We start from the raw sequence: 25,267 nt of genomic DNA on the forward strand, positions 1-25,267 counted from the left end.
AGGCCTTGTACAAGAGGAAACCACGCACAAAGAGGGAGAGAGTGCGGAGACGCAGTGGAAGGGAGAGGCGCCACGACGGTATACACTACGACGTGGCTCCGAGAGTTCCCCTCGTGTCGATGCACGCTGTTGTGCTTTCCGCTACGGATAAAAAGACGCAGCCTCTATAGCTGCCTGTTCGGTGCAGTGGAGGGATGTGGGATAGAGAGAGGGGGAGTGGCGGGAATATGAGGGGAGTAGGTGTCTCTGGCACATACACACACACACACAAGTGAGAAAACCACGACACAAACAATAAGCACAGAAAGAGAAATACGGGCACGAAATCGAGAAACCAACAACGTAAAAAAGGGGGCTCCACCAGCACACACAGGATCGGACTGCAACAACACACCAGAACCAAGAACGGGTCGCTGACGATCTACCAATGATGAGTGAATTATAAGCGAAGAGGCGGAAAAACAAAAAGAAGGAGCGAGTGAACAACAACAAAAGTAAACCAGCTAACAGCCATAAAACCCAAAAAACAACAACACAACCAACCAAAGGCAGCCAGAGGTAACTCTATGCAGCTACGATATGTACATATATATATATATATATATATGTGTGTGTGTGAGAGAGGGGTGGGGGTACGTTTATGTGTGAGTGGGTGTGTGTGAAGAACAACAAAACAAACACGCAGCAACGCAACAAACCAAAGGAAGGTTATGTGTGGGATGAGGGGGAAGAAGAAATCGATAGCTAAAGATATAGCTCGCGTGATGGAAGGAGAGGCCGGCAGGTGACAACAAAAACAACGACGCACGCACGCACACACACACACACACACACACACACACAAGCAAACAAGCAAAAACAAAAGAAGAAGCAGGGAAAACGCGTATGCAGGGAACCGTGTGTAGGAAGAAGCTGAGGAAGAAGAGAGGGAGTGAAAAGAACGAAGAGAGCGCCTGCGACACCTGCGCCTCCGCTGCCACGAGAGAGAGAAGGACGAAGGAAGAGAGAGAGAGAGAAACAGAGGCCACAAGAAGTGAAACAACAAAAAAAAGGATATCACCGCAAAGGTCCAGAAAGGGAAAGCGATGATGTCGGAAAACAACAGACGAGGAGCAATCCGAGGATGCAGCGGCAAAAGTAGAGGTGAAAGCAGACCTGCAACGGTCTCTAGATGTGCTTGCTCGGCTGTATTTCGCAATGCGATGTGGCCTTCTACTTGTCTGTCTGCTTCTTCTTTTTTTTTTTGGGGGGGGAGAAGGAGGAGGAGGCAAAAACGGGGGGAGGGGGGGGGTACAGCTGCGCTCCTCTCTTCCGAGGTCAGGAAGGAGCGAGGAAGAATGTCACGCAGGCAGCCGGTGTAGACAGGGGTTTTGAACGGCGAAGCACAACACAAGGAAAAACGCTCTGCCGACGGGTCAGGGGAAGCAGCAAGGAGGCACACAAGAAGGCTGTAAGCAACGACAGCGCACAAAAGACGTGAATCACGACAATGACAACCACACAAAAAAAAAAGAAGTTTGGGGGGAAGAGATGGAGGGGGCCGGGTAGAAAGGATAAAGCACCTGAGGAAAATGCAAAGGCGGTCGGCACGCCGAAAAGGAACAACTACACGCTCCTTGTCAAGCCCAGCGAAGTGTGGTGATGTGAGCTCACCTCTTTTTGTTTTTGCTTTTGTTTCTGCCTGCTGGCCTTGTAAGTGTTACGCCTCCGTTTGACGGGCTGTATAATCCAAGCCACAGGGAGCAGGAGAGTGCAAGAGACGGTGAGCAAGAGAGTGAGCAAAAAAGAACAGCAGACAGAGAGAGAGAGAGAAAGGCAGAGAAGCACCGAGCGCTAGTCCACGATACAGTGATAGATCACTGTAAAAGGGAAAGACAGACACAAACTCAGAGCTAGGTGTAGCGAAGTGGAATGGCAAAGTGGGGAAGGAGGCCAAAAAATGAGCCAGCGTGGTCTCTGCCGCGAAAAAACGCCGCACTCAAACCGCAGTCACGTACAGAAAGAAAAATAAAGACGCAACAGCAGATAAAAACTTGTTTGTCGTGCTGCTGCTGATGTTGGTGTGGGAAGGAGGAGGGGGTAGAAAGGGGTGACTGTTAGCGGAATCGAGTATCCAACCAAGAAGGAAACGCGTAAATCGGAAAACCAACGAAACCCCTGCACAACAACGGAAAAAGGAAAGAAAAACTAGTAAATCCTGTGAAGGGGAACATACACACACACACACACACACTGCTCTGGCCTGTTCTGCTGCGAGCACGCTGTTGAGGGAAAAAGGTTGGAGGACGGAGAGGCGATCTATGGGTGCCGCGTCTCCTTTCCCGGTACTCGTGAGCGTGGTTTTGTGTGTGTGCGTGCTTGTGCGTCTCAGTTGGTGTGCAATCCTGATGAAGCTGAGAAGGGCAATCCAAGTGAAGGAAGAGGTCTTTCAAACGGAAACTGTGAAAGGTATAAGCGAGAAGAGGAGAGCAAGAGACCTCGAATACAATGAAAATATGCAAGCGCACTTATCGGTGATGCGCCTGGACTGTGGAGAGGTCTGCCTCGTGGGTACCGCACAGTCGGGAAAACAGAGAGAGGGGGGGAGCAGCAAAGGAGCACACGTCCAGATGAACAAAGCGCTGAGGTCGAGCTGTGCGTTTGCGCGTGCGTCTGTTTGTCCTTTCGTCTCGTTTTCTCCGGGTGGTCGAGACACGTACGGGGTACGAGGAGGAGGAGGGTGGGGGCGACACACGAGGAACGTGTTCGCACTTCTCGGCAGCGGCACAACGGCTGGTCAGATGTCTAGAACAATCTGATGAATAACGGAGAAAGAACTCAAAGGGAGAAGCGGAAGAGAGAAACGAAAGGAAACAGAGGAAGGGCGATGTGTGTCCGTGTGTTTATGTCTGTGTGTCTCTGTGTGTGTGTGTGTGTGTGTGTGTGTGTGTGTGTGTGTCAGCACACACGCACCGAGGTAATAATACTAATAATACTAAGCGCGTGAGGGCTTGCCCTTGCTCTTTACTATCCTATCCTTTGTGGTTGCTGCTGCCGGCGTTCTACAGCCTCTCGAGAAACAAAAGTCACAGCGCGCGATGCGCCGCTGCGCGTCCTAAACGCTACTGGAAAGAAGGAAAAGAGAGAGGGAGAGAAGATATCCAACAAACCACAGCACGCGCACACACGCATCAATACAAGGAAAGAACGACGACGAGGGGGAGGAGAGGGGAGAGGGCAAACAACAACGAAAAGAGATATCAACGCGAAGAAGCGGGACAGACGACGACAAGAGTGATGAGCTGCAAGAGGCGCAAACGGCAGAGGGAGAAGAGGGGACAGCGGTAGTGCAGATTCGACTAACGAGTGCAAAGAAGGTAGATGAGGTACAAAAGAAGATGATGAGAGGCTCCGACAAGCAAAACAAGAGCAACACAGAAAAGAAAAAAAGGGTATGTGCGTGTGTGTGTGTGTGTGTGTGTATGTGTGTGTATGTGTGTGTGTGTGTGTGTGTGTGTGTGTGTGAGTGTGTGTGTGTGTGTGTCTGTGAGAGAGAGAACAGAAAAAGGGAGCACGGGTGAGAAGAGGTGGATACTTGATTTGCTTAATACACTACCGCTCTACACCGCACCAGGAAACAGAGGGAGAGAGAAAATGAAGGAGCCGCGAGGAAATCGATTTAGCGCGCCTCGACCACTTCGAAGTGCACCGCTCTGCTGTCTCTCGTCCTATCGCAAAGGCTGTTGCCGTTCGAGGTGCACTCCTTGCTCTCCTGCTCGCTCGCTGCCACCTGCCGAACTCCACCGTCAATACGCGGGACTACAAGTCGAAGAAGATGTAGATGAAGAAAGCACAACGCAGATAGAGAAGAAGTGCGAGAGAGAGACTGAACAAAAAAAGTGTGTGTGTGTGTGTGTGTGTGCTGCGGTGGGGCACCAAAGAAAGCGAGCACGCAAACACGTGAAGAAACAAAACCACAAAACCGAAAACAAGAAAACAACACGCCGCGGCTGGGAGGATGAGACAGACCAGCACACGAGCAACACGAAAGCGAAGACGGAACGAAAAGAAGAAAGGAGGCGTGGGAAAAAGACAGTGACGCACTCACGCGCACAGACGTACACACATCCGTTGTGGGTGAAAAAGGGAGGAGGATCAAGAGATAGAGAGCGAGCAAAGAGTGTGGACACACAAAAAAAAAAAGAATACGCGAATGCACAAGGGAGGGAGTGGCGATCGGACGAGCTGAGGTGACAGCGCCAACAACACTACGATGATACACTTTTAGCGCGTGTTGACGGAGAGCAAGCACAAGAGGAACAAAAAACAACAACGAGAGAGAGGAAGGGGGACGGGAGGCGGGGAGGGGGGGGCAGATGCCCCAAAAATACGCGGCAGGCAACCCAAAAAGGAAAGAGAAAAAAAGGAGCCGCTGAGTGCGAAAATACGGTACGCACGTTGGACTCACAGTGTTCTGGCTACCAAAATACGCACACGCGCAGCCTTCGATCTGCCTCACTACACCGCTCTCGCACTACTCCGTTTTTGTTTGTTGTTTTGGCAAACAAGGTGAGGTGCTGCTTCAGCCGTATACAGGGGAAAGTGGGCTGTGAGAGGGGGGAGGAGGAGGAGGAAGATTGGCACGCGTATACAGACAAAGACAGAGAGACTACACTACAAAAGCTTTCTCCTTATGAGTACTAAGGTCTACAAGAGCAGCAGCGGCAGCACACAAACGTGAAAAAAAAATGAAAGTAACGCGCGCACGCTTCGTCAAGAAGAGATGGATGTCAGGACGTGGCGAAAGGGCGAGAAGGGCGACCACAGCAACAGGCGAGGGAAAGAGGAGGGAAGGAGAGACAAGGAGAGGCGCCAAGACAACGACGGGGAGAAACAGAGAAGACTGGGGATGAAGAAGCGAAAAAAAATGGAGAGAGTGTGAGACGTACACACACACACACAAGCACGCACCCAGAAGCGGGGATAGAGAAGAGGGGGGCGTGTGCAGTGGCGTGTCGTTTTTCTTCTTGCTTGCGCTGCTCGTCTGCCACTACTGCTACGTGGATTGGAAAAAGGAGGCCTATGTACAGTAGAAGGTAAGGAGAGACAAAAACGAGAGAGCGCACCCGCGCAGAGGCTACAGAAACAGGCAGGGGTGCACGTATGCAGAAGCAAAACGTGAGAGGGCGAGGAAGACTGTGAAAGACGAAAAGTGGATAGGAGCCGAGCACTTGCTTTCCGCGTATCTGTCTCGTGTACAGTCGTCCTGTTTCTGCAACTCTCTGGAATTCGAGCCGCGCTGATGAAGAAGAAGACGCACACAGATGATGAAGGCCAAACGACGGGGCGAAAGATTGAAAAGTGCAGCAGGTGAGCTATGCTTGGCTGCTCTGCACGCCGTTGTTCTCCGTCGGTCTATATGTCGGTCGTTGTCGACAACTATTTCTTTCGGTGTTTCTGCAGAGTGAGAGAGAGAGTGAGTGTGTGTGTATGTGTGTATGTGTGTGTGTGTGTGTGTGTGTGTGCGATGTGAATCGCAGCGACAGGAGAACGGCGACACGGCAAAGGTCGGCCGCACAAACGAGCAGCAACAACAGCGCAAACACGCACGCACAACAAAAAATCTTTCAAGCAGCTCCTTTCAGCACGTGAAGGAAGAGAGCCAGACGGAGAGAGAGAGAGAGGGAGGATTGGACAACACAACACACACACACGCGCAGAGAACACAGAGAGAGATAAGTGGAGGTATCGCACAAAGAAAGAACGCCCGCAACAACTAAAACAAAGACGGAGATAATGATCACGTATGTGTGTCGTAAGCCTCCACTATTTTGATCGCTGATGTGTCAGAGGAAAGAGGGACGAAGTACCTCGATGGTATTCGAGGACGATTTGTGAAGGAGAGAAAGATGTGTAGAGCAGAAGACTAGTATGCAGTGCGGGAGCGAGAGGTACAAGGTACGAGGGAGAAAGGTAAGAGGTAAAGGCAGTTGCGTCACCTGTTTCTGTTCGGAGCAGTAATTTTACCTATGTATATGTGCCGTACAAACCGTTGTTCGCGGTTGTTGTGTCGGATACATCGAGCAGAGATGAGGGTACGCGTGTGCACGGTGTGAGAGGATACAGTGTGTTTGTTTTTGTTGAAGGTCGCGGTGGTTGTTGGTGTCGTGTGCCACAGTGTCCAGGGGGATGACGTCGTTGGGTACACTGACACACGTGCGCGCAGAGATGCATACGCGCGTGCAATGACATGGAGAAGGTGTTGAAGGAGGGAAAACGAAGAACATAGAGGCAGCAGAGTGGCTCCACCTCACACCAAGGCGGGACACAAATGCAAAAAACGTGCCACCAGCACGACGGAAAGGCAACGATGCCAGATGATTACGTATGGCACGCATGCACTGTCACGTGTGACACAGCCACCGAGGTAGAGAGTGTGGCGTACTAGCTGTGCAGTACTCGCGGGTATCTGAAGCACGGGTGAAAACAAAAGGCATGCAACGAAGACGATGGCACAACAACGCTGTGTAGGCATCTCGTCGACTCGCTCGCGCGGCAGCGCAACCGCCGCCACCGCGGCAGGCACGTGGCGGCGTCACGGTCACAGTTAGGGACGTACACGAAATGGAAGAGCGCGGTTCCTCATTCACACACACACACACACACACACACACACACACAGCACAAGAAAAAAAAAAAGAACAATGAGCCGACAAAGGAGAGGCAGAGAGTGTGAAGGGGGGGGGACAGGGACGACACCACCACCACGCAGCAAACGACCCAACGAAAAGAGAGAGAGAGAGAGAGAAAGCACAAAACGCCAACGGGGAACGTTGAGGCGATGACGTGTTTACCCGCGGAGGTCCGCGAGGAGACGCAGACGACGAGAAAATTACAAATAAAAAAAAAGAACGAGACCGCCTACGATACGAAACGCGTTCGACCACACAAAGGAGAGAGACATGCAGCATCTTCGTGGCGCGTCGACGCCAGCCGCGCTGTGCGTGATACACAACGACGAGAACAGCAATGATAAAGGCAGACGCGGCAGATCGTGCGGGGTCGTCAGAAGAAAGCACGCGCGCGACAGCAAGCACTTTCTGTGCCTTCCGGAGAGACAACTCAGAGTGTGCTCAAGCACGCATGTGAAGAGGGCGGCAAGAATGAGTTCTGGTGAGCCTGGCCTAAATCGAAAACCTGGCAGCAGGCAGCAGGCGGCAGGGTCCACTGCGCGAGTTGGCCTTCGACTCCACACTCCTCCCGCACGCCTATGCTGCTGCGAGAGGCACACACGCATTCGAACGGCATCGATTCAGGCCGCTCCATTTCCTACATCCGACCTTACGCATTGAAGAGAGTCACGATGTGGTTGGGCGGAAGCTGACGCCAGAAGCATTCCGTCCCGCGTATATCAAGCAGTCGTTGCGACACCACATTGACGCTTTCGAAGAACTGATGCGGAAAAAAGGTGACGTCGCGAGCGCTGCCGTTCTTGGCCATCTCCGCGAAAAGTGCGGCGCACAGATGCGGATTGCCGGTGGGGGCGGCAGCCAGGCGGTCGGCCAGTAGCTTACTAGGCTCCCCAAACACCTCCATCGCCCGTCCGTTCGCTAGCATGTAGGCGCTTCGGGCAATGACGGAGTGGACCTCCTCCATCGCAAGCCCTACGGAGACAAGAACGTTCAGCACATAGCGCGAGAAGGACTCGTCACGGCGGCACAAGGCAGCCGTGTCGGTGGAGTTCCAAAACGCCTCACTGGCGTAGGTGCAGCTGGAGGCGGAGCCGCTGCTGTCCTTCAGCAGAGCTGTGTCATCATCCTTGTCCTCGATATCGTCCTTGTCCAGCGAGTCATCACGGTTGCTCATGTGGTGGATTTTCGCATCCTCGCAGTGGCTGCCGTCGTACTCGCCTTCCTCGTCCACCATTTCCAGCAGAGACCCCGCCACATCCTCATCGACGAATGAGCCCAGTGGGAGGGACGGAACACAACGGCGCTTGACTAGCGAAGAGACGGCAGGGGCACCGATCGCGGCGGCAGCGCATGCGACGGCACCTGGGCCACGGCCCTCATGCGATGCCCCGAGCACCTGAGAACGCTTCGATTTCTCAGCATGGCGCTGCTCCAGCACCGCAACGGCTTTGCCATGCCGCCGAGCACGCAACAGCAGCGTGGAGGGCGGAATCTGCGCAAAGGTGACGAGCACCGCCTCCACGTGCGGTACGGCATCCCCGACACGGCGGCGCATCACACACAAGAGAGCGCTAACGAGGTGCGCCAGCATCCTCAACTGCGTGACACGCTGAGGGACAGTCGCGGTACAGTCCCCGGAGGCGGTCTGCGCGGCGCCTCCCGTCACGGCTGCGTTCGAGTCCAGGAAGGCGAGCAGCTGCGTCAGCTCCGACAAGGTGTCCTGAATGCACGTGTCCGAAGTGAAACGACCGGAGCGGTGCATCGCCTCAAGCGCCATGGCCTCCGCCCGCCGCGCAATCGACGGACCATCCAGCTGACTCTCATGAGTGGCAGCACTGTCGCGGAGGCCCTGGAAGGCGGCGGCGAGCTGCTGCATGATGTCGAGAGGGGAGCCACCGCCAGGGAACACGAAAGGCATCTGAAGGTCCACGAGCCCGGAGCACATTGCTGTCAGTTGCGGCAGCGTCGCAGCCGCGTCACCGCAGCAGTCGCTCGGGTGCGTCGCCATTGCTAATCCGCCATCACCGGTGGCACAGCCAGCACACCCGCGTGCGGCAGCGGGGGCACCAACAGCCGCTGCGGTCCCTTGAGCATCTATGCCCGACGAAACCTCTCCGCCAGCACAAGCGGCGCGTTCCGTGGACTCCGGCAACCCCTTCCAGCAGCTGCAGCAGCGGCAGCAGTTCACGCCGGAGCAGCCACACCCGCACCCAGTAGCAGCAACCTTGCGAATCGACTGCACCGTGAGAGCGGTCAGTGCGTTGTTGGCCGCCTTCATGCGACGATCGCCCACGCCACCGCAGCCCCCGCCGCTGCTGCTTCCGCCTCCTGTCGTGCTTGATTTTGGGGTGCCACTGCCGCTGCCTACCACCAGCAGCACATCGTTCAGTGTGCACTCGGCCAGGTGCCCGCGACCGAAGCCACAAGGAGTGCCGTTGACTACATCAGCGTCGTACGCCATGCAGTCGAGAATCGGCTGCTTTGATGGGCTGAGCTTGAGGCGCAGCGGGGGCTTATCGGGGCCGTTGGGCAGCTCCATCCCACAGTATGCAGTCATCTTCGCCGCTGCATCTTTGGTGGCAAATTCCACGAAGCCGTACACCCATTTCTGGTGCGTGGCGGCGTTGCCGCAAATGCGCACGCGCAGGTACTCACCGCAGTCCTCGAAGACATCCGCGAGGATCCTCTGCTTCATGAAGGGCGGTAGGCAGCGAAGGTGCACCGTGCGGGCGAGCACCTCGGTGCGCGACAGTCGCATCACCGAGGTGTGCGAGGAGGCCACCGAGACGTTGCTGATGGTTTGTGTCGGGCTGCAGATTGCCGTGAGGAGCGATGCCGCCGGCGAGGCCTTGACGCCGATGGAGTCCACAGGGGCCACGGCGGCTAAAGGCGTGGTGCTCGACATGAGGCTCGGTACCTCATCAGGAGAGCGTTCAGAGCCCTCGCTGCGCGCGGAAGACATGATGAGCCGAGGCCGTCCGCATTAAGGGAAAATCAATCAAGCAAGTGTGCCCTGTAAGACAACACGCCACGCGTGCTCACAGACCACGTCCAGCGCTTGCACTTCGCACGGAAGGGGCTCGACGGGAATGGCGTTCTGAGTGCTATGATAGACAAGAAGCCGGCGTGAAGAGATGCAGCCGCGACACCGCCAACACCACGGAATAGGCGAAATGTAAAGTGAAGCCAGCGCCGCTAGAGACAACCCGCTGAGAGACGAGAAACAACAAGGGAGATGGCAGGGCGCGGGAGCGAAGACGCACAGATGAGGGGAAAAAAGAGAAAGAGGCGCACGCAGTCACAACCAGCACACACATACACAAAAATGCAGGAACGACGACAGAGAGGAAGACGACGCAGACACCACACCAACGAAAATCAGGACGTCGCGCAGAAGCGAGTCGACAACAGGCGAGGGCGCACGCACACACACAGAGAGAGCGCGAGAAAGCACACCGGAGGCTAACGGCAATGGAAAGACTGATCGCCAGAAGCACAGAAACAAGCGAATCGAGGTAACGCGTGTGATGCAATGAGATGAAAAAAAAAATGAAGGAAGGTATAGGTGAAATTACAAAAGCGATAGAGCAAGAGGCGTGCGCGATGCACGTCATGCAAGTGATACGCGACAGGAGAGCAGATGGAACGAGCGCCACAGTGCTGACCGGGTGCGCAGTGTGAGCAGACTGGAATGTGCCACTCCCGAAATATGCAATAAAAAGATGATGGGATTGACCAGGGCGTCTTGCTGTTTCTTTATCGGCGCTGCCTCTCGCGTGCGTGAGCACTTCCACGCTACTTGGACTTGTTTGATGCGGACTCGATGCGAGCGGAGTAGAGCACCGATGCGGGACGCGAGCACAGAACGAAGCTGTACGAGAGGGCTGAGACTGCGTGCTACCCAACGACCGCAAGCGCCTTGCGCCAAAGAGAGAGAGAGAGACAGCAGATGAAAAGTTCTTCTGCTTGGGAGAAATGTGGGCACGGACTCAATGGAGGTCTTGTGCACATGCACATGTCCGCCAAGAGTGTGGGAGAGCGGCTGGAGCGGACGTCAGCTGGACGGGCAACAGGTACCAACAAAAATGGAAAGACAAGCGCAGACCTGGTCAAGGAATATGACACTGTCAATCGAAGCACACACACACACACACACACACAAGCACACATGCGCAAATCCCCTGAACGTGTGCCGCTCGCGTGGGATAGCGGGGCAAGGAGCACGCCGTTGGAGGCGCTATACCTAGGTGCGCTACAAGGCACAGAAAGGAGAGCTGCGCGCGTGACGGATATACGTGTGCGCGAATGGTGCACCAGGCGCTCAAGGCGTGCGAGAAGTACACTGGCGAGAGAGAAGTACAGACAACTTCAGCACAGGGCAGCTGGGCATGCGTGGACACCGACCGTGCAAAGGGAAGGGAAGAGAGGATGCGCACGCCAGCATGCGCATGGGGTGCAGAGAGAGAGGGGAAGAAGGGTAGATATGGTGTCCCGACGTGCAAGATGCTTTCGTTTGAGAGGGCATTGCATTGCAGCAGCGACACAATATCGGCGCTTCATGATTCGCCGGGCACCATGACACGAGTGCCAGCCACTCGCGCGGTGGGACGAGTAAGAACCCTTCTCCCTTTTTTTCAGCAGCCCGAGTCGCAGCCGCACCTCCAGCGTTCCTTATTGTGTGGTCGTGGTGAAAGACATTCGGTGGAGTCCCTTTGCCCCTGCGTATGCGATTCGAGTAGGAGTGTGCAGTACTGCCTGCAGCGGCACCCCTGCTTCCGCGCGCGTGCGAGTCGATCCGTTTTTTTTGTTTGTTTTTTTGGGGGGGTTCCTTCCATACATCAACGATGAGGAAGGACAGTACAGGTTTGCAGGAGGTATGGTACGCACACGCGTGGTCAACAAGGAAAATTTGGCAGCGTCAAGATGTACAGTCGAGGTGAGGAATAGCCCTACACAACTAACGTCACAGCGCACCACCGCACTGTGAGGCTCCAATAGGGCTCGGCAACACACAAAAAAAGAGAAAACGTTGTTCTCGCGTTCGCTTGCTTTTCAACTGAGGCACCGTGCACAGCGACTCAGACGCCCCCTTCAGCACAGAAATGAGGTACTTCTCATCAACTTCACCCGGAAGTGAAAACGCGGCGTTAAGAAAGAGAACACATAAGAAACGGGCGCAGCGGAGAGATACCGAAAGAACCTCCGACCACCTCCACCAGCCACCGCAAAAAGAGAAAGGTGGAGGGACACAGACAGACAGATATCGACGTATATACATACATGAATATATATATATATATACAGATATAGCTGCAAGTGTAGAGAGAAGACTATACTTACGTGCTTCCAATACCAAAAACGAGTCGAGGGAACCACAAAAAGCCAGCATAAGCATATACATGTGTGTGTATATATATATAGATAGAAATACAACCATTCAAGCGAAGAGTCACAACGAAGCACCCACAGAAGGAGTGACGCGTCATCTCATCAAAGAGGCCAAAGGCAACGATGGAGCCACAAACGTGCGTGACACCGCCTCACCACCGCCACCCGCCCCCTGGCCACTCTTACAAACCCCTCACACTGCCCCGGCCGCCGCACAGCTTCCTGAAAGGGCACAACGAAGAGAGACGTGCACATAAGGATACCGGGAGGGAAAAACAGGCCTAGGTATATGTATCCGCTTTTGTGTGTTTGTTGTGCGGGCCAGTAGGGTACAGACTGCTCAAATTCGTCGGGAGGGAGCAGAGGACGCTGCATCCAGCTTCGACTGTTTTCCACCGTGTCCGCATGAGTCGGCTGCGAGTCCAGGGGAGACATGAACGACAAGGACAAGGAGAGAACGAGCCACGCGAAAGTCATGCCCCTACCCCCGCATGCGGCCTAGCAATCCGCACTCTAGCTCTCTATGCCAGATATGCACCTGAGAGCACAGCGGGGGGGGGGGGGCACTACTATGCTTTAAAGCTCAGTCGCATCCTCCTCGGGTTGCTCGGCAGCTTCCTCCTTAGCACCTGTCGCCTCCGGATCCGCGTGCTTCGCCGCAGCAGCGGCCTCTTTCTCCACTGCAGGAGCGCTGAGCACCCCATCGACCTCAGTCGTGGCTTCCTCTACGATGTTCTTCTTGTCGACGCACGCCTGATCCGCTGACGCCTCCGCTGCTGCCGCCGACTTCTCTGTCTGCGACTGTGCAGCGGCACCGTGCTCAGCGCTCTTAGCGTTGGTCGTAGCAGCAGCAGCAGCAGCAGCAGCCGGGATCGCTTTCTTGGCAGGCTTTTGCTTCGGAGAACCTTTTGCCGCAGCGGCGGCCTCGGCTGTCCTAGCCGCTGCCGCCTTCCTCTTCCCAGACTCCTGCGAGCTGGCGGCCGGCTCCGTGCAATGAGCCCTGCCGTTCTCGCCCTGCGTCTTCTTGGATATCCCCACCGGCTGCTTTGCCTTGGTCGCCTTGACAGCGCCCTGCCCCGCGGTCTGAGAATGCGGCGGTCGCCTGCCCTCAGCCCCTGCGGTGTTTCCGTTGCGGCGGCGCCGACGAGATGTCGTCTTGACCGCGCTGGCCCCATTGCCATTCGCAGCCGCGGCTGTTGCGTAGGCCTCGGGTACCTTCGGCAAGTGCGCGTGCTTGAGGCGCGGCTCCGGCACCCTCTTTTTGCCCCCCGCAGGCGTGGCTCTGTGGTCAGCCGCAGCGATCTCCTGGGGAAACTGAACCTTAGCAGCCTTCACCTTCTCACCGGCCAGCTGCACGACGGCCTTTGCCTCAGCCCCACTGGCAACCGCACCTGCACCAGCTCCAGACCTGGAAACGCGACCGCGCGACGAGGGATGCACCACCGTACCCTCGTAGGGCACCGCGTGCGATTTGCCGCCGTTCGCAGAGCCGGATGCGGCAGTCCTCCCAGCATCAGAGAAGTGCACTCCGCCGGCGGATGGACGGCTCAGGATCCGCGTGTGCGGCACTGAGACTGTGGACTGAATGGCGCGATTAGGATGCGGCTTAGAAGCGAGCTCTGTAGCCGAGACGCTAAAGCCATCCTCACGGGCAGGCGGTGCCGCGGCCATGTTGATCCCATTCTGACCAGACGGCCTCACCTCAGCAGGTGTCTCAAACTCGTGAGCGACCGCGGACATGGTTCTCAGTTGCTACTCTGGACTCGGTTGTCGCTTCACAGGAAGACGAAGTAACAAGAGAAAGGAGCGCGTCACAGCAGATGAATGGTGTCGCTGGCACCTGACAAGTGGTTGTGCGTGAAACAACGACAAAACAAAATCTGTGCACCGACACACACACACACACACACACACACACACGCATACACGTACGTGACACGATGCTATGCGAAAGGAGAAAGAAGACAGCTGCAGCTCGGTGAGGACACACAAGCAAGCTCACGTACACACACGCACACACATAGAAAACCAAAACGAACGCGAGCGCAAGCACGGCGGTACAGTGAGCGGTGTGATGTATAAATAGATATAGATGTACGTGTGAAACGCAGGAAATGATTACGCTTCCTTCCAAGAGAGTGTGAGGAAGAGCGGACACACACACACACACAGACACAGACACAGACAAGCGGAGAGAACAGCACAGAAAATGCGGGATCACGGCGGTACTGAGGGAAGGATAGGCAGACAAACATGTGAGAGGCACTCCTGCACTTGCTGGTGTGACACTAGACAATGACAGCAAGAGAGTGCGATGGAGCACAGGAGAAGGCGATTCTGGAGGGGCACCATCTCATTCCCTAGCCTGTTATGGGCGATGTCACCAGAGGTGTTGGCCGTCGCCACGTTCGGGCACACTGACCTCCATACCCCGCCTTCACGGCATCGCTGCTTATCTTTTTCATCGCGCATACAGAGGTGCAGGGCACACCCTTCCTTATCCATCATGTCTCGCCCAGTGGCTGTGATGATGGGAACTGCTGGTCGCATTGGGACTGACTTGAAGTCTGAAAGAACGTGGTAAAAAAACAGCTCGCATCCTCCGCAACATCAGAGGGACGGAAGAGAGCTACTGCGCCCCGCACCCACACATATACCCGCACGTCGTGGCCGGAAGCCGCCCGATGGAAACACCTGAGACACCCTACAAGAGAGCCAAACAACCAAAAAAATGTGCGATGGAAAGTGAACCGCTTTTCGTGCGCTTGTCCACTTCGTTGTACAACATCAGCCAAACTCCACCCGGACTGCCACAGGCCCCCATTCGCCTGGTGCGGAGAAGCGGTCGTAGACACACGCCTTACAGCAGTGCGCCGACTCAGCCATCTGAGCACGGCCTCTGCCTCAAGCGCTGCCCGCGCCACACCTCACAGCCGCTTCTATTATGCCCGTCGCCACCCCTGGTGCATCCCCCTCGCGGTGGCTCAGATTCCTCACCAGTAGGCAGTGAATGCCGGGGGTGGGGTGCGTTCGAGTCGAGCTGGCACACCCTGCCCATCACATCGATGTCACAAGCGTGTCCACTGTCGCAGGTCCCTCCGACGCGACGCCGGCCAGGACCTCACTGCCGATATCAGCAGCCGTGCATCGCCCTGGCCTCCCACTACGTAGGTAGGTGCACGGCCCTGCCACCACCAGAAGTGGCTCAGCACCTGGCAGGGAGATGGAGAGGGGAGGTGGGCTGCTTGGCTTCCGCCCACGTACAGAGTGGGAGAGAGGGAAGGGGGCACTGAAGCCCTTCGATAACAGCGCCACAAGGATCCATAAACAGCCCCGTGACAAGCCTCACGTGGCAAACATGGAAGGCCACCAGCGCCTCAGAGCCGACATAACGCCGTCCTTCGACAGAGATGATGGAGGGGAGCGGCTTTTAGGCACAGGTCGAAGATTTCCATCGACGTTGTTCGCTTGAAGAAGCGTCGCCACATCGTCCTCACGGCGCGACAGCGGCAGGAAGCCGTAGCGGTAAAGAGTATAGGCAACACTGTAGCACTTGACGTAGGAGACGGTGAGCTCCTCATCCTCCTCGATGTCGTCCGTGGCGCGCACCACCACCTGGTAAGATGGAGATGCGCTGGTGGGCTTACCGCTCGCTAAGTCACCGCGATGAGGACCTGTGCCGACTTCGGTTGTGCTATCACTGCCTCCTCCCGTCCTCTCTACTCTCTCCACGGTGTACGACACGTTTGGGACGCCGCCGGGAGGATGGCTCACCATGTCCAGCAGCGGCACAATGGTGGGTATGGCCGTGGGGTCCACCTCATTCACGTGTAGCCGGTCCTCGTCGATGGCACGCAGGACGTGTTGGTAGAAGGCGTGTTTGCCCTTCATTACAGCCTTTCCAAACGCGTCCAGCACCTCGCCCTCGACGTTCTCTTCGCGCACCCGCTCGAAGGCGGCCCTGTCGACGCGGAGATGCGGTAGTGTCTTTTGGCGAGATACGAGGACACGAAGGGCCCACGCCATGTCCTCTAGCGACGGCGGCGGCTTCCATGCCATCCGAGTCGCAGCGGCGTCGACGCCTGACACTTTCGAATCGGCGGACACCACAGCCGTGTTACCGACGTCTTGATAACATCTGCCCTCTCTGTCGACGGTGACAGAGGTTTCGCTGCCCTCCCCGTCAATGCGCAGAATCGGCACCGATGAGGCGAGAGCAGCGGTAGTTTCGGCTCTCTCCCCTGCCGCATCTGCAGCGTCCGCACCCGGTCCTCGCCCTGTTGCTGATTCGTACGCCGCCCACCAAACCGCGTGAAGCCTCCGCATGTAATGCCGAAACCTCTTCACGTGCTCGTCGTATTCCATGTGAGTCGTTGGCTCCAGCACGCCAATGTGCAACTCCTTGATGGCCTCGTCGTCGAAGAGCTCCGCAGAGTCGAGCAGCCGCAGATACGGGTAAAGTGGACTTGCGGCGCCGTCTGCCTTCTCACACGCAAGCAGCAGCGCTGCACAGACCTGATCGAGGAAGAGGGGATGCGGAATCGGATCGAAAGAAGATCGCCGCACGGAGAGGACCTGCTTGACGGTGTCGTACGACGGTAGTCCGACTCGCTGCTGGGCAGCCGTGGAGTACTTCGCCAGCGTTTCACTGTTTAAGCAAAGCCATGCTGTGCAGCTTGGGGCATCGTCAGGGGTGACCGACAAGAGGGGAATCGTGAGCACAACCTCCCCCCGCTTGAACGCCTTCTTTGCGTACACGCCGCGTGCCGTGGCGAGGCGCAGGTCCAGCAGCACGTTTGCCTCCAGCTGCTCTCTCAGAACCGAGTCCGCGGGCAGGACACTTTCGCAAAGCCAACGCACAAACTGAGCGGTGACATCTTCGCCCAGCACACCCCGCGCGTCCAGCGAGATCCACGACTCCTCCGTCAGCCGCACCTTGCCCAGAGCCGGCGAGGTTAGGCTCGAGGCCCACATCGGCAACCTTGGCTTCGGTGTGTTATTCGGCACCTCGTGGCCGTAAGCACCGCGGCTAGAGCGCTGACTGGGATCGCTGACAAAGGAAAACTTGCCCGCACGCTTTTCTGCGAGCGCGCGCTGTGGGAGGGGTGGGAGGTCGGCTCCGGGGTGCACCACAGGTAGCAGCTCCGAGGCTCTAGAGCATCGCTCATTCACAGCCTCCCCTGGCCTCACGCGCTCGTCATCAGCAAAAGCTGTGCGAGACGAACGTCGGAGACGCCGCTGCCGCTGAGATCGGCGTCGCGCACCTTCCGCGTTTGGGCCGCTGCGCTGCCCCCTCGCCTGGAATGAAACGTGGTCGTGTCTTGAGCGGCCCTCCTGCGCACGATCCGTCGCCCCCTCGCCACGAGCAGACGCAGCGCGGACACTCCAGTTTGTCGCACGAGGAGACGTGAGAGAGGCCGCGCCGGTGCCCGGCACGGTTTCGCTTACAACTTCGCGACCCTGCACTCCGGGGACCGCAGTGGGCCGACTCTCGTCAGCGCGACGGCGCAGAGCAAGAGACACTCCGCAAACACTCACAGCCGCCGGCCGAGATAATGGTCGCATCACGGTGAGCGAAGGCTCGCAGCACAACCACTAGTGCTAGCCAGATGGCAAAACAAAACGAAATGAAGAAAGTCGAGGGGATGCATGGGCATGCAACCGGCGTTTCAACGGAGCTGAAGACACGCGACTTCCGGCGCGCTTCTCCGCCAGCACTGGTGCTTTCGTGAAAACGCATCGAACCCGCTGCTGTTAATCTCGAGCTCTGCCCTGATGCCGGGGGAGCGGGCTACGTCAGCGTGGCACCAAGGGTCCCGTACACCGCTCTGTGGGGGACGCCAAGCGGCCTGCGGCCTGGCCTCGGGTGCTGGCTGCGGACTGTTGGTGTGGGCGGGCAGGGCCGGGTTGGCGCTGAGTCGGAGACGCTGGCGGCCGTGGCGGCACACGCGGGCAGGCCATCCAGGCACGCCTCCCTCCCTCTCCCAGGCAGCAGCGCCGCGGTGGAACAGGCTCATAGGCGCTGCCCACATAGGTCGACGCGTGCAGCGCACGCCGGTGCGTGCGGCGCCTGTGGGGCAGCGCGCATCCAGAGAAAGGACGAGGAGGGGCGAGAGGAGCCCGCTAGGCGCATGGCCCGGCTCGGCGGCAGACGCCTCGCCCTGGGCGACGAGGCCTCGGCCGTATGCCTGCGAAGGTAGGTGAGTTGTGGCTGTATGTGTATGTTTATTGACATTTTAGGGGTGCAATGGAAGCGTTGAAGAAGGTGGAAAAAAATGCTAGTCTCAGCCACGTCTTGCGAGGGGCCCATTGCAAGGAGACATGGTTGCTGTATAAGGATGTGCCCAAGTGCCCGTGATGAGAGTTTAACGAAATCCCTTGCCACGTTACGCTTTTTCTTTGTGCGTTCTGCTCGTCGTCACCTTAGCGTTCAAGCGAGAAACCCCCGAGGAGAAGTGTTTAACCACGTTTGCTGAGGGCCCTGGATGTCGCTCACGGCAGTGAGATGCTCGTCGTCACGAATGGGGGGGGGGGGGGGGGGGCGCAGCGCTTCCAAGGGAACCCAAAGGGAGGTGGGAGCACACCGTAGCGCCTGTTGTGGTGCTCGAGCGCGTACTTGTGCGTCTGCTGCACCATGTATGTGGCAGCGTGTCCTCCCTGCACTATGCACGTTCCGGGGCTGCGCAGAGTGTCTCACGCGTTGGTGGGAAAGCGTGACGGGCACAGGCGAGGAGGAGCCTCTCGCAGCGGGAGCGCGTACGGCTACATCGGTCACAGACGCCAGAGGCGCCAACATGCTAACCGTGTGATGAGCTGTCGATGTCGCTCACCAGTTCCTCGGCCCATCCCCGTAGCCGCAGCACCTGCTCAAAACAAGTATTCCGCGGACAAGTCCTCCACTGTGCCGTCGGCGTGGCGAACCTTCAAATGGCCCCAGCTGTTTAGCGAAACCGCCGTCAGCTCCTCCGGATCGCGGCCGCCTGGCAGCCGCTTGTGCAGCTTCAGGGACTTGTCCATCACCTTGTCGAAACTCTCAATCACCAACTCGCGCGTCCACTCTGGCGAGCTGCAGATGTCGAAGAGGTGGCACCAGATCGCGTTCGCGAGGTCCCGCGGGGGGCACGACTTCACGCCGAAATCCTCCGCAATGGTGTTGATCATTGTTGCCTCGCGGCCAGCGTCCGTCATCTGCGGTGCCACGGCGATGTTCATGCCAATGCCAATGATCAAGTAGTCCCCATCGCTCTCGATTAGGGTGCCGCCAATCTTCTTGTGATTGTAGATGATGTCGTTCGGCCACTTGGTCGCCACGGCCTTGGCCGCATCCGCAGCAACCGAAGCCTTGGCCAACGCCCCATCCAGATGAAGCACCTCCAGCACGGCGCGGCGGCACGCAAGACCACAGATGAGCGGCAACACGGGCACCAGCTCCTCCTTGAGACATGGTGGTTGGCCCAGCTGAGGCACACCAACAGTCATGTAGAGGTTCCCCTTCGGCGAGGTCCACGTGCGACCGCCTGTGCCACGACCGGCTGTCTGCTCGGCCGCGACGACAGCAAACGCCTTCCCACCAGCGGTCGCCCTCATCGTGCGGGCCACATCCATCGTGGAGGTGACCTCCTCGAGAAAATGGATGTTGGGTGGACAGTGCGCGGGCATGGTCGCAGGTGGTGCCACTTGTATGTCTTTGTTTGCCTTGCTGTCAATTAAGGGTGCCGCCCCCGTGCGGATTTGCTGTCGATTTTTTGTTGTTGTTGTTTTTGTTCGTTTTTCGCGTCGCTTTTCGTGCAAACGAGCGCTCTCGCCGTGCGATAATAAATTCGCAAGTGAATGGGACGGAGATACGAGGCCGATGATGGATGTGTGTAAGCGTGCCGTGCGAAGCGGTCCAGACAGTGGCTGCGAGGAGACACGAATGCAACCACTTTCCAGAGGGGAGCGAGCGAGTGAGAGAGAGAAGGAAAACAAGTGGTGAAGGCAGTTGCTCGCATGTTAAGAGAGGGAAACGTGTGTGCGTAGGGGGGGGGGAGAAGAGCTGATGAAGCGTGTAGTACAAGGGGGTATCCATCTCGAGTGCCTGTAACTCCGTGTACGGTTTGGTTGGAGATCAACGGTATAAGGGAATATACCGATAACCAAGCAGTGTATGCTTGTTTTGCTGCTATGACTCCCCAACAGTGGTGGTAGTGGTGGTGGTGTGCTGCTGAGGCGGTGGCTGCTGCGAAGGACGTGAACCGATGAGTGAGGGAGTGCCGTCGCGAATACCGCGGCGCTTAATCACGCTTCGCTTTGGCTGCTGCTGCCCTTCGTCTTTCTATACACTTATTCCTATCGCCGTCCCACACACATACAGAGCAGACCTACGCAGGAGACATGCACCACGCATACGCAGAAGCTGTGCCGCGAGCAATGAGAACGTGAGAGAAACCGGACGAAACCAAAACAAGTCATTAACGCTCTGAGTGCATCTCTAGAGGACATTCTCCGGAATGATCACGTAGGAGAGGGGGTGAGCAAGTAGACCAACGGCATCACCTCTTGCACTGAGCTTACCCTCAACCACACGCACGCACTACCTCTGCGTTCACCACACACAGCACAGATCTGCTGCCGCCCTGGTACCGGCTTGAGAGCCGACGATGCAGGCAAGCGGAAGAAAGAGAGACAGAAAGAGGCCCCTGATCAACACGACATGTAAAGCATTGCGCACACACGTCAAGCGAAAACGCGCCTCGCGTCTTGCAGCACCGCCACCAACTCCAATGCCGGAAGACTCGGCCCCCCCCCTCCCGACCCCTACCACGACAACATGCATACAGCTCAGTAGCGTCTGGGCGCCTTCTTGCGAGAGCTGCTCGAGCCTAGAATGCTCGTCCCCTGTGACGGCCCACCCATCGCCCCCATCGTAGCAGCACCGCCACCACCGCCGCCAAATGCCGGAGAGGTCCCGAGCGGTTGCGAGAAGGCTGGCGGTGCAGCTCCAAAGGCGCTGCGAGAAGGTCCACTTCCGCCTGCCGGACTGCTGCCAAACACGGGTATCGGCCCTCCTGCAGGCACCGCTCCAAATGCCCCAGCACCAGCGGCAGCAGGGCCGCCGCCGCCGCCGGAGCCAAAGAGCGAGTTGCCGGCGTTGCTGTTGCTCGTGTTCGACCCGAATGCCGTGGATGCCGCGCTGCCATTCATCGGATTGCTGCCCACACCTCCGCCGCTGCCTCCAAAGATGGAGCTGGAAGCACCGGTGCCGGCGGTGTTGCTAGCCCCAGAAAATGCATTGGTAGACACGGCGTTCGGACCTGCTACCGCGCCAAAGGCATTGGCGCTGGTGTGGGCAGTGAAACCGCCTCCGCCGAATGTGGTGCCGACCGGCTTCGGCGGGTTCATGTTCGCACCCTGCGCGCCAGCCGTGCCCTGTTCAGGAGTGGCCGGTGCACCGCCACAGCTGAAAACGCTCGATGGAGCGCCGTTCGAGCACCCTCCAAGAGCCGGGGGAGCAGAGGCGGAAGGAGCCGGCGCGCCGCCGCCACTGGTGAACGGGCCACTGATCGGGGTGGATGCCGAAGCGGCGGCCGAGGACGGGAAGGCGCTGGTGGAGGGAAAGGTGCTGCTGCCAAGTGCACCAGGGCCGCCACCAGCCGTGTTGCCGGTGTTGCTGCTGCCAAACGGCGTGCTACCATTTCTGCCCCCGCTGTCGGGAGTGCCGATTCCGAAGGCAGAGGCAGTTCCGCTGCCTGAAGAGCCGGATGCCGGTGCAGTTGATGCCAGTGAAGAGACACCAGCCGCGCCGGCGAATGCCGCGGGGGACACGTTCGGCCCTTGGGCGTGAGATGTGCCGAAGGAAAAGGCCCCTGCAGGTGCTGCTTGTGCGCCTGTTGATGGTGTGGTGGATGCGGGGAAAGCAACACCACCGAAACCGCTACTGCGGCTGCCGCCACTGCTGCTACCACCGCTCCCCGGTGCACGCGCACTAGGGTTACTCATGTCCAAAGACGAAGAGGTGACGGCCGCCGCTGCCGATGCTGCGGAGGTGCCTCCGTTCGCCAGCGGCGGCCCCTGCTGAGGCGTCACTGCACCGCCAAATGCTGGCGGCTTCGGGCTCGACGAATCGACCGCCGCAGGCATAAAAGGATTTCCGCCCGCTGCCGCAGAGGTCGAAGTTGCACCACCACTTGTGAGCGAGAACGGCGATCCGCTCGGCGTGCCAGACGGTGCAGCGGCTACGTTGAAACTGTTTGTCACCGCGCTGCTGCCTTGCGCCGGTGGTGTCGCCGGCTTTGCTAGGAACGAGAAACTGGTGGAGGCTGTGCCAAACGGCGCCGGCGCAGCAGCAGCACCCTGCAACGCGCCTGTGACGCCACCGCCAAACACCAACGGCTTGGCCTCCCCGGTATTCGGCGCTGCGCTCGCGGCTGCAGGGAAACTGCTGCTCGCCATACCAAATGCGCTTGTGCTTGCTGAGGTTGCCAGCTTGTCTGATGAGGCGTCCTGCGGCTTCGTGGCGGCGACTGCATTTGTGTTCGCGGAGCCGCCAAGCGAAAACGGGTTGCCCGAGCTGCTCGCGTCAGTTGGCGGGGTGGAAAAGGGGTTTTCGAAAGCCGGCGCCTTTGCGGACGTCGACGCACTCGACGCGTTGACGGTTTCGGCCGTTGTGTTCGCCACTCCGGCAGCGGCTGCGGCAGCGACCGCCTTCTCCGCCGGCTTCGCGCCAAATCCGCCCAGCGCCGCCGCCGAGGTAGCCAAGCCAAATCCAGTGCCGGCGGTCGATGCCGAAGGAGATGGGTGAGACGAGGCGGGAGCGTTGGCAGAAAACGTCGCCGCCGAGGGGAGGCTGGAGGGGAAGCCGCCGCAAGCGTTACCACCAGGCTTGAACGCCGTTGACGATGAGCACGGCTGCGCTGGTGGGGCCGGCGAGACGGAGGTCGATGAAGGGGAGGGGGCGGCTGCTACAGACGACGACGGCGGACGGGACAGTACACCTTCCAGTCGGCCCTCCAGCTTGGCCAAGTCTGCGCGGCACGCCACAATGCTATCGCGGCATGATTTGAACTCCTCTGCGTTTGACATCTTCAGCGCCCTCAGCTCCTGCTCCAGTCGTGACACCTCCTCCCCTCGCGCACTTATCGTGTCCGACATCTTGCTGTAGATCGCGTCGTACTTCTCGCCCACACTGACGTTCATCTTCTCCAGCTTCGCCGACAGCTCCGTCACCTGCGCCTGAAAGCGCGCGTCCATGTCATCAAGACGACTTGTCAGCATGGCGATGAGCTGCTGCTGCTGCCGCTCCAGGTCCCGCGCCTCGCTAAACTCGCGGCTTAGCTGAGCTCGATTCGACTCCAGCCGGCGGAGCGGTCCGCCACGGCGCTGTACCTCAGTGTCATTGTCATTGGTGCCCACGGTGGTCTCGGAATTCATAGCTTCCTCCTCTTTAATCACCGTGACACGGCTTCTGGGCGAGTTCGCGCGACGAGATTGTCCGACCAAGGCCCGTCGCTGTGCTTCGAGGTCCTCATGCACTCCATACAACATCTCTCGCGGTCTGCGCCGACTCCGTACATCCGTTGACGCAACGACGGAGTTGGGCCGCGACGACAGATCGGAAAGATCGCTGCCATTGCCATCATATGCATGCGTAGATCGTCGCGGAAGCGGCGCGCGCGGGCGGATACCGACAACAAAGGCATCCGTGGGGATCGGTGCCTCATACCCCAAAAAATCCTCCAAGTCGATGGAAAGCTGACTGCGCGACATGGCGCCTCTGCTCTTTACCTCTCTCTCCCTCGTCTGCTAGGACGTTTGAGAAGGGTGGGTGGATATATGCCGCTGGCCGATCCACGTTGGTCAGTGGGCCGGTGCGGCGAGAGAAAGAGAGCGAGAGACGAGCGCGTACGCGTGCCAAGTGAAATCGATCGTCACCGAGGAATAATACACGACAACGTCGGTGCAGTAGACCGGCAGCACAAGAAGTGAACACAACAAAAGGAAAAGGATAGCGCCGTGTCCCACACGCTGTATCCGTGTAAGCAACGCGAGCTACTTGCGGAAGAGAAACGCACAAAGAGAGGTGCAGAGGGAGCGGAGAAACGATGTGTGTCGTAGCGTGCGCGAGTGGCGTGTGAGTGGGGCGAGGCGCGGTGCATTCCGACAAGACGTGAGGTGGAGAGCGAGTCCATCAGACAAGTTTGCCCCTGCTGCTGCTGCGTGGATGAGCGAGTGCGCGAAACGCACGTGCACCTAAGGCATGGATTTTGTGGCCCTGCTTCCGCAGGATGTAGCTTTGCTGGAAACCATGTATCAGAGGCACTTCTCGATATATGCGAAGCTGACTCCCTCGTCAGCACATGGGCAGTTAACGTCGCACGGAGGACTGCGGTGGTGAGCAGCGACACCGCTCATCTTCTGCCCGGACACGCAACAGTATGCCGTGCCAGCGGAAGATGCGCCTGTTTACGATAAAACAACAGCGAACGTCCACCGACGCGTTTCGGCACCTCTTGTGCCTTCGCTTTTTGTGTTCCGTCGCTCATCCTCGATCAAGCGAAGCATGTCGTAACGTTACCGCCGTACACCCAGACATCATTGCATGAAGGCAGCAAGAGGGGACAACACCGACCAGCACAAGCACAACATACTCTTCCTCTTCCCCGCCGGTGTTCAGAGCAGCTGCAAAAATAAAACGCGGCAGCGAAGCACAGCAATGAGGAGGGGCGACAGACGGCGGCGGGGGCGGGGTCGATGAGACCAGCGGTGCATACGGCGTTCCTCTGTCGTTTCGCGCGTGTGGTAGACTTCCACTACAACGAGAACGGCAACAGGCTGGAGGCGGCATGCATCACGAGAATGAGAAGAACACAGTGTCCCTGCATCAGCCTCTGACAGCGCTCTGCCTTCCGTTTTGTTGTCCTGTGCGTGGCCGCACGTGGAGGACTCCAGAGAGGTGCTTGTGGTTAGGGGAGAGCACGACACAAGCGACGCCGAACAGCCGAGCTCACGGGGGAGAGTGTGTGCGTAAGAGAGACATGGTCACCTATAGAATCAAGCTAAAAGTACCAAAACAGCAAAAAAAAAACTCAGATCACCTGCTTTCACGCACAAGAGTTTGACGTGTGATGCGGGAGGGCTGATAGACGACCCGGGGTTCTCAAGGCCTGGTACTGCAAGAGGCTATTTTCGAGGGTTGGAAGAAGACAAGCTCTCAGGCGCCGCCACAGCTG

At 57.9% G+C, this 25,267-nt stretch overlaps 5 protein-coding genes across 5 annotated transcripts; all 5 read right to left on the bottom strand.

Moving 5' to 3' along the window:
• Nucleotides 1-7,320: 7,320 nt before the first annotated feature.
• LMJF_31_1040 (conserved hypothetical protein) lies at nt 7,321-9,633 on the bottom strand (the record flags this gene model as incomplete). The annotated part of the gene is made up of 1 exon (XM_001685037.1): nt 7,321-9,633. One exon carries the CDS (start codon nt 9,631-9,633, stop codon nt 7,321-7,323), a length of 2,313 nt encoding a protein of 770 aa, XP_001685089.1.
• Nucleotides 9,634-12,635: 3,002 nt separating this feature from the next.
• On the bottom strand, nt 12,636-13,799 carry LMJF_31_1050 (hypothetical protein; the record flags this gene model as incomplete). The annotated part of the gene is made up of 1 exon (XM_001685038.2): nt 12,636-13,799. One exon carries the CDS (start codon nt 13,797-13,799, stop codon nt 12,636-12,638), a length of 1,164 nt encoding a protein of 387 aa, XP_001685090.2.
• A 1,605-nt stretch (nt 13,800-15,404) lies between these two features.
• On the bottom strand, nt 15,405-17,033 carry LMJF_31_1060 (conserved hypothetical protein; the record flags this gene model as incomplete). The annotated part of the gene is made up of 1 exon (XM_001685039.1): nt 15,405-17,033. One exon carries the CDS (start codon nt 17,031-17,033, stop codon nt 15,405-15,407), a length of 1,629 nt encoding a protein of 542 aa, XP_001685091.1.
• Nucleotides 17,034-18,926: 1,893 nt separating this feature from the next.
• LMJF_31_1070 (biotin/lipoate protein ligase-like protein) lies at nt 18,927-19,718 on the bottom strand (the record flags this gene model as incomplete). Its single annotated transcript, XM_001685040.1, has 1 exon — nt 18,927-19,718. One exon carries the CDS (start codon nt 19,716-19,718, stop codon nt 18,927-18,929), a length of 792 nt encoding a protein of 263 aa, XP_001685092.1.
• A 1,161-nt stretch (nt 19,719-20,879) lies between these two features.
• Nucleotides 20,880-23,804, bottom strand: LMJF_31_1080 (conserved hypothetical protein; the record flags this gene model as incomplete). The annotated part of the gene is made up of 1 exon (XM_001685041.1): nt 20,880-23,804. The coding sequence occupies one exon, from the start codon at nt 23,802-23,804 to the stop codon at nt 20,880-20,882; it is 2,925 nt and encodes a 974-aa protein (XP_001685093.1).
• Nucleotides 23,805-25,267: the final 1,463 nt, after the last annotated feature.

The sequence above is a fragment of the Leishmania major genome, chromosome 31 (assembly GCF_000002725.2).
Source record: "Leishmania major strain Friedlin complete genome, chromosome 31".
Taxonomy (NCBI): domain Eukaryota; phylum Euglenozoa; class Kinetoplastea; order Trypanosomatida; family Trypanosomatidae; genus Leishmania; species Leishmania major.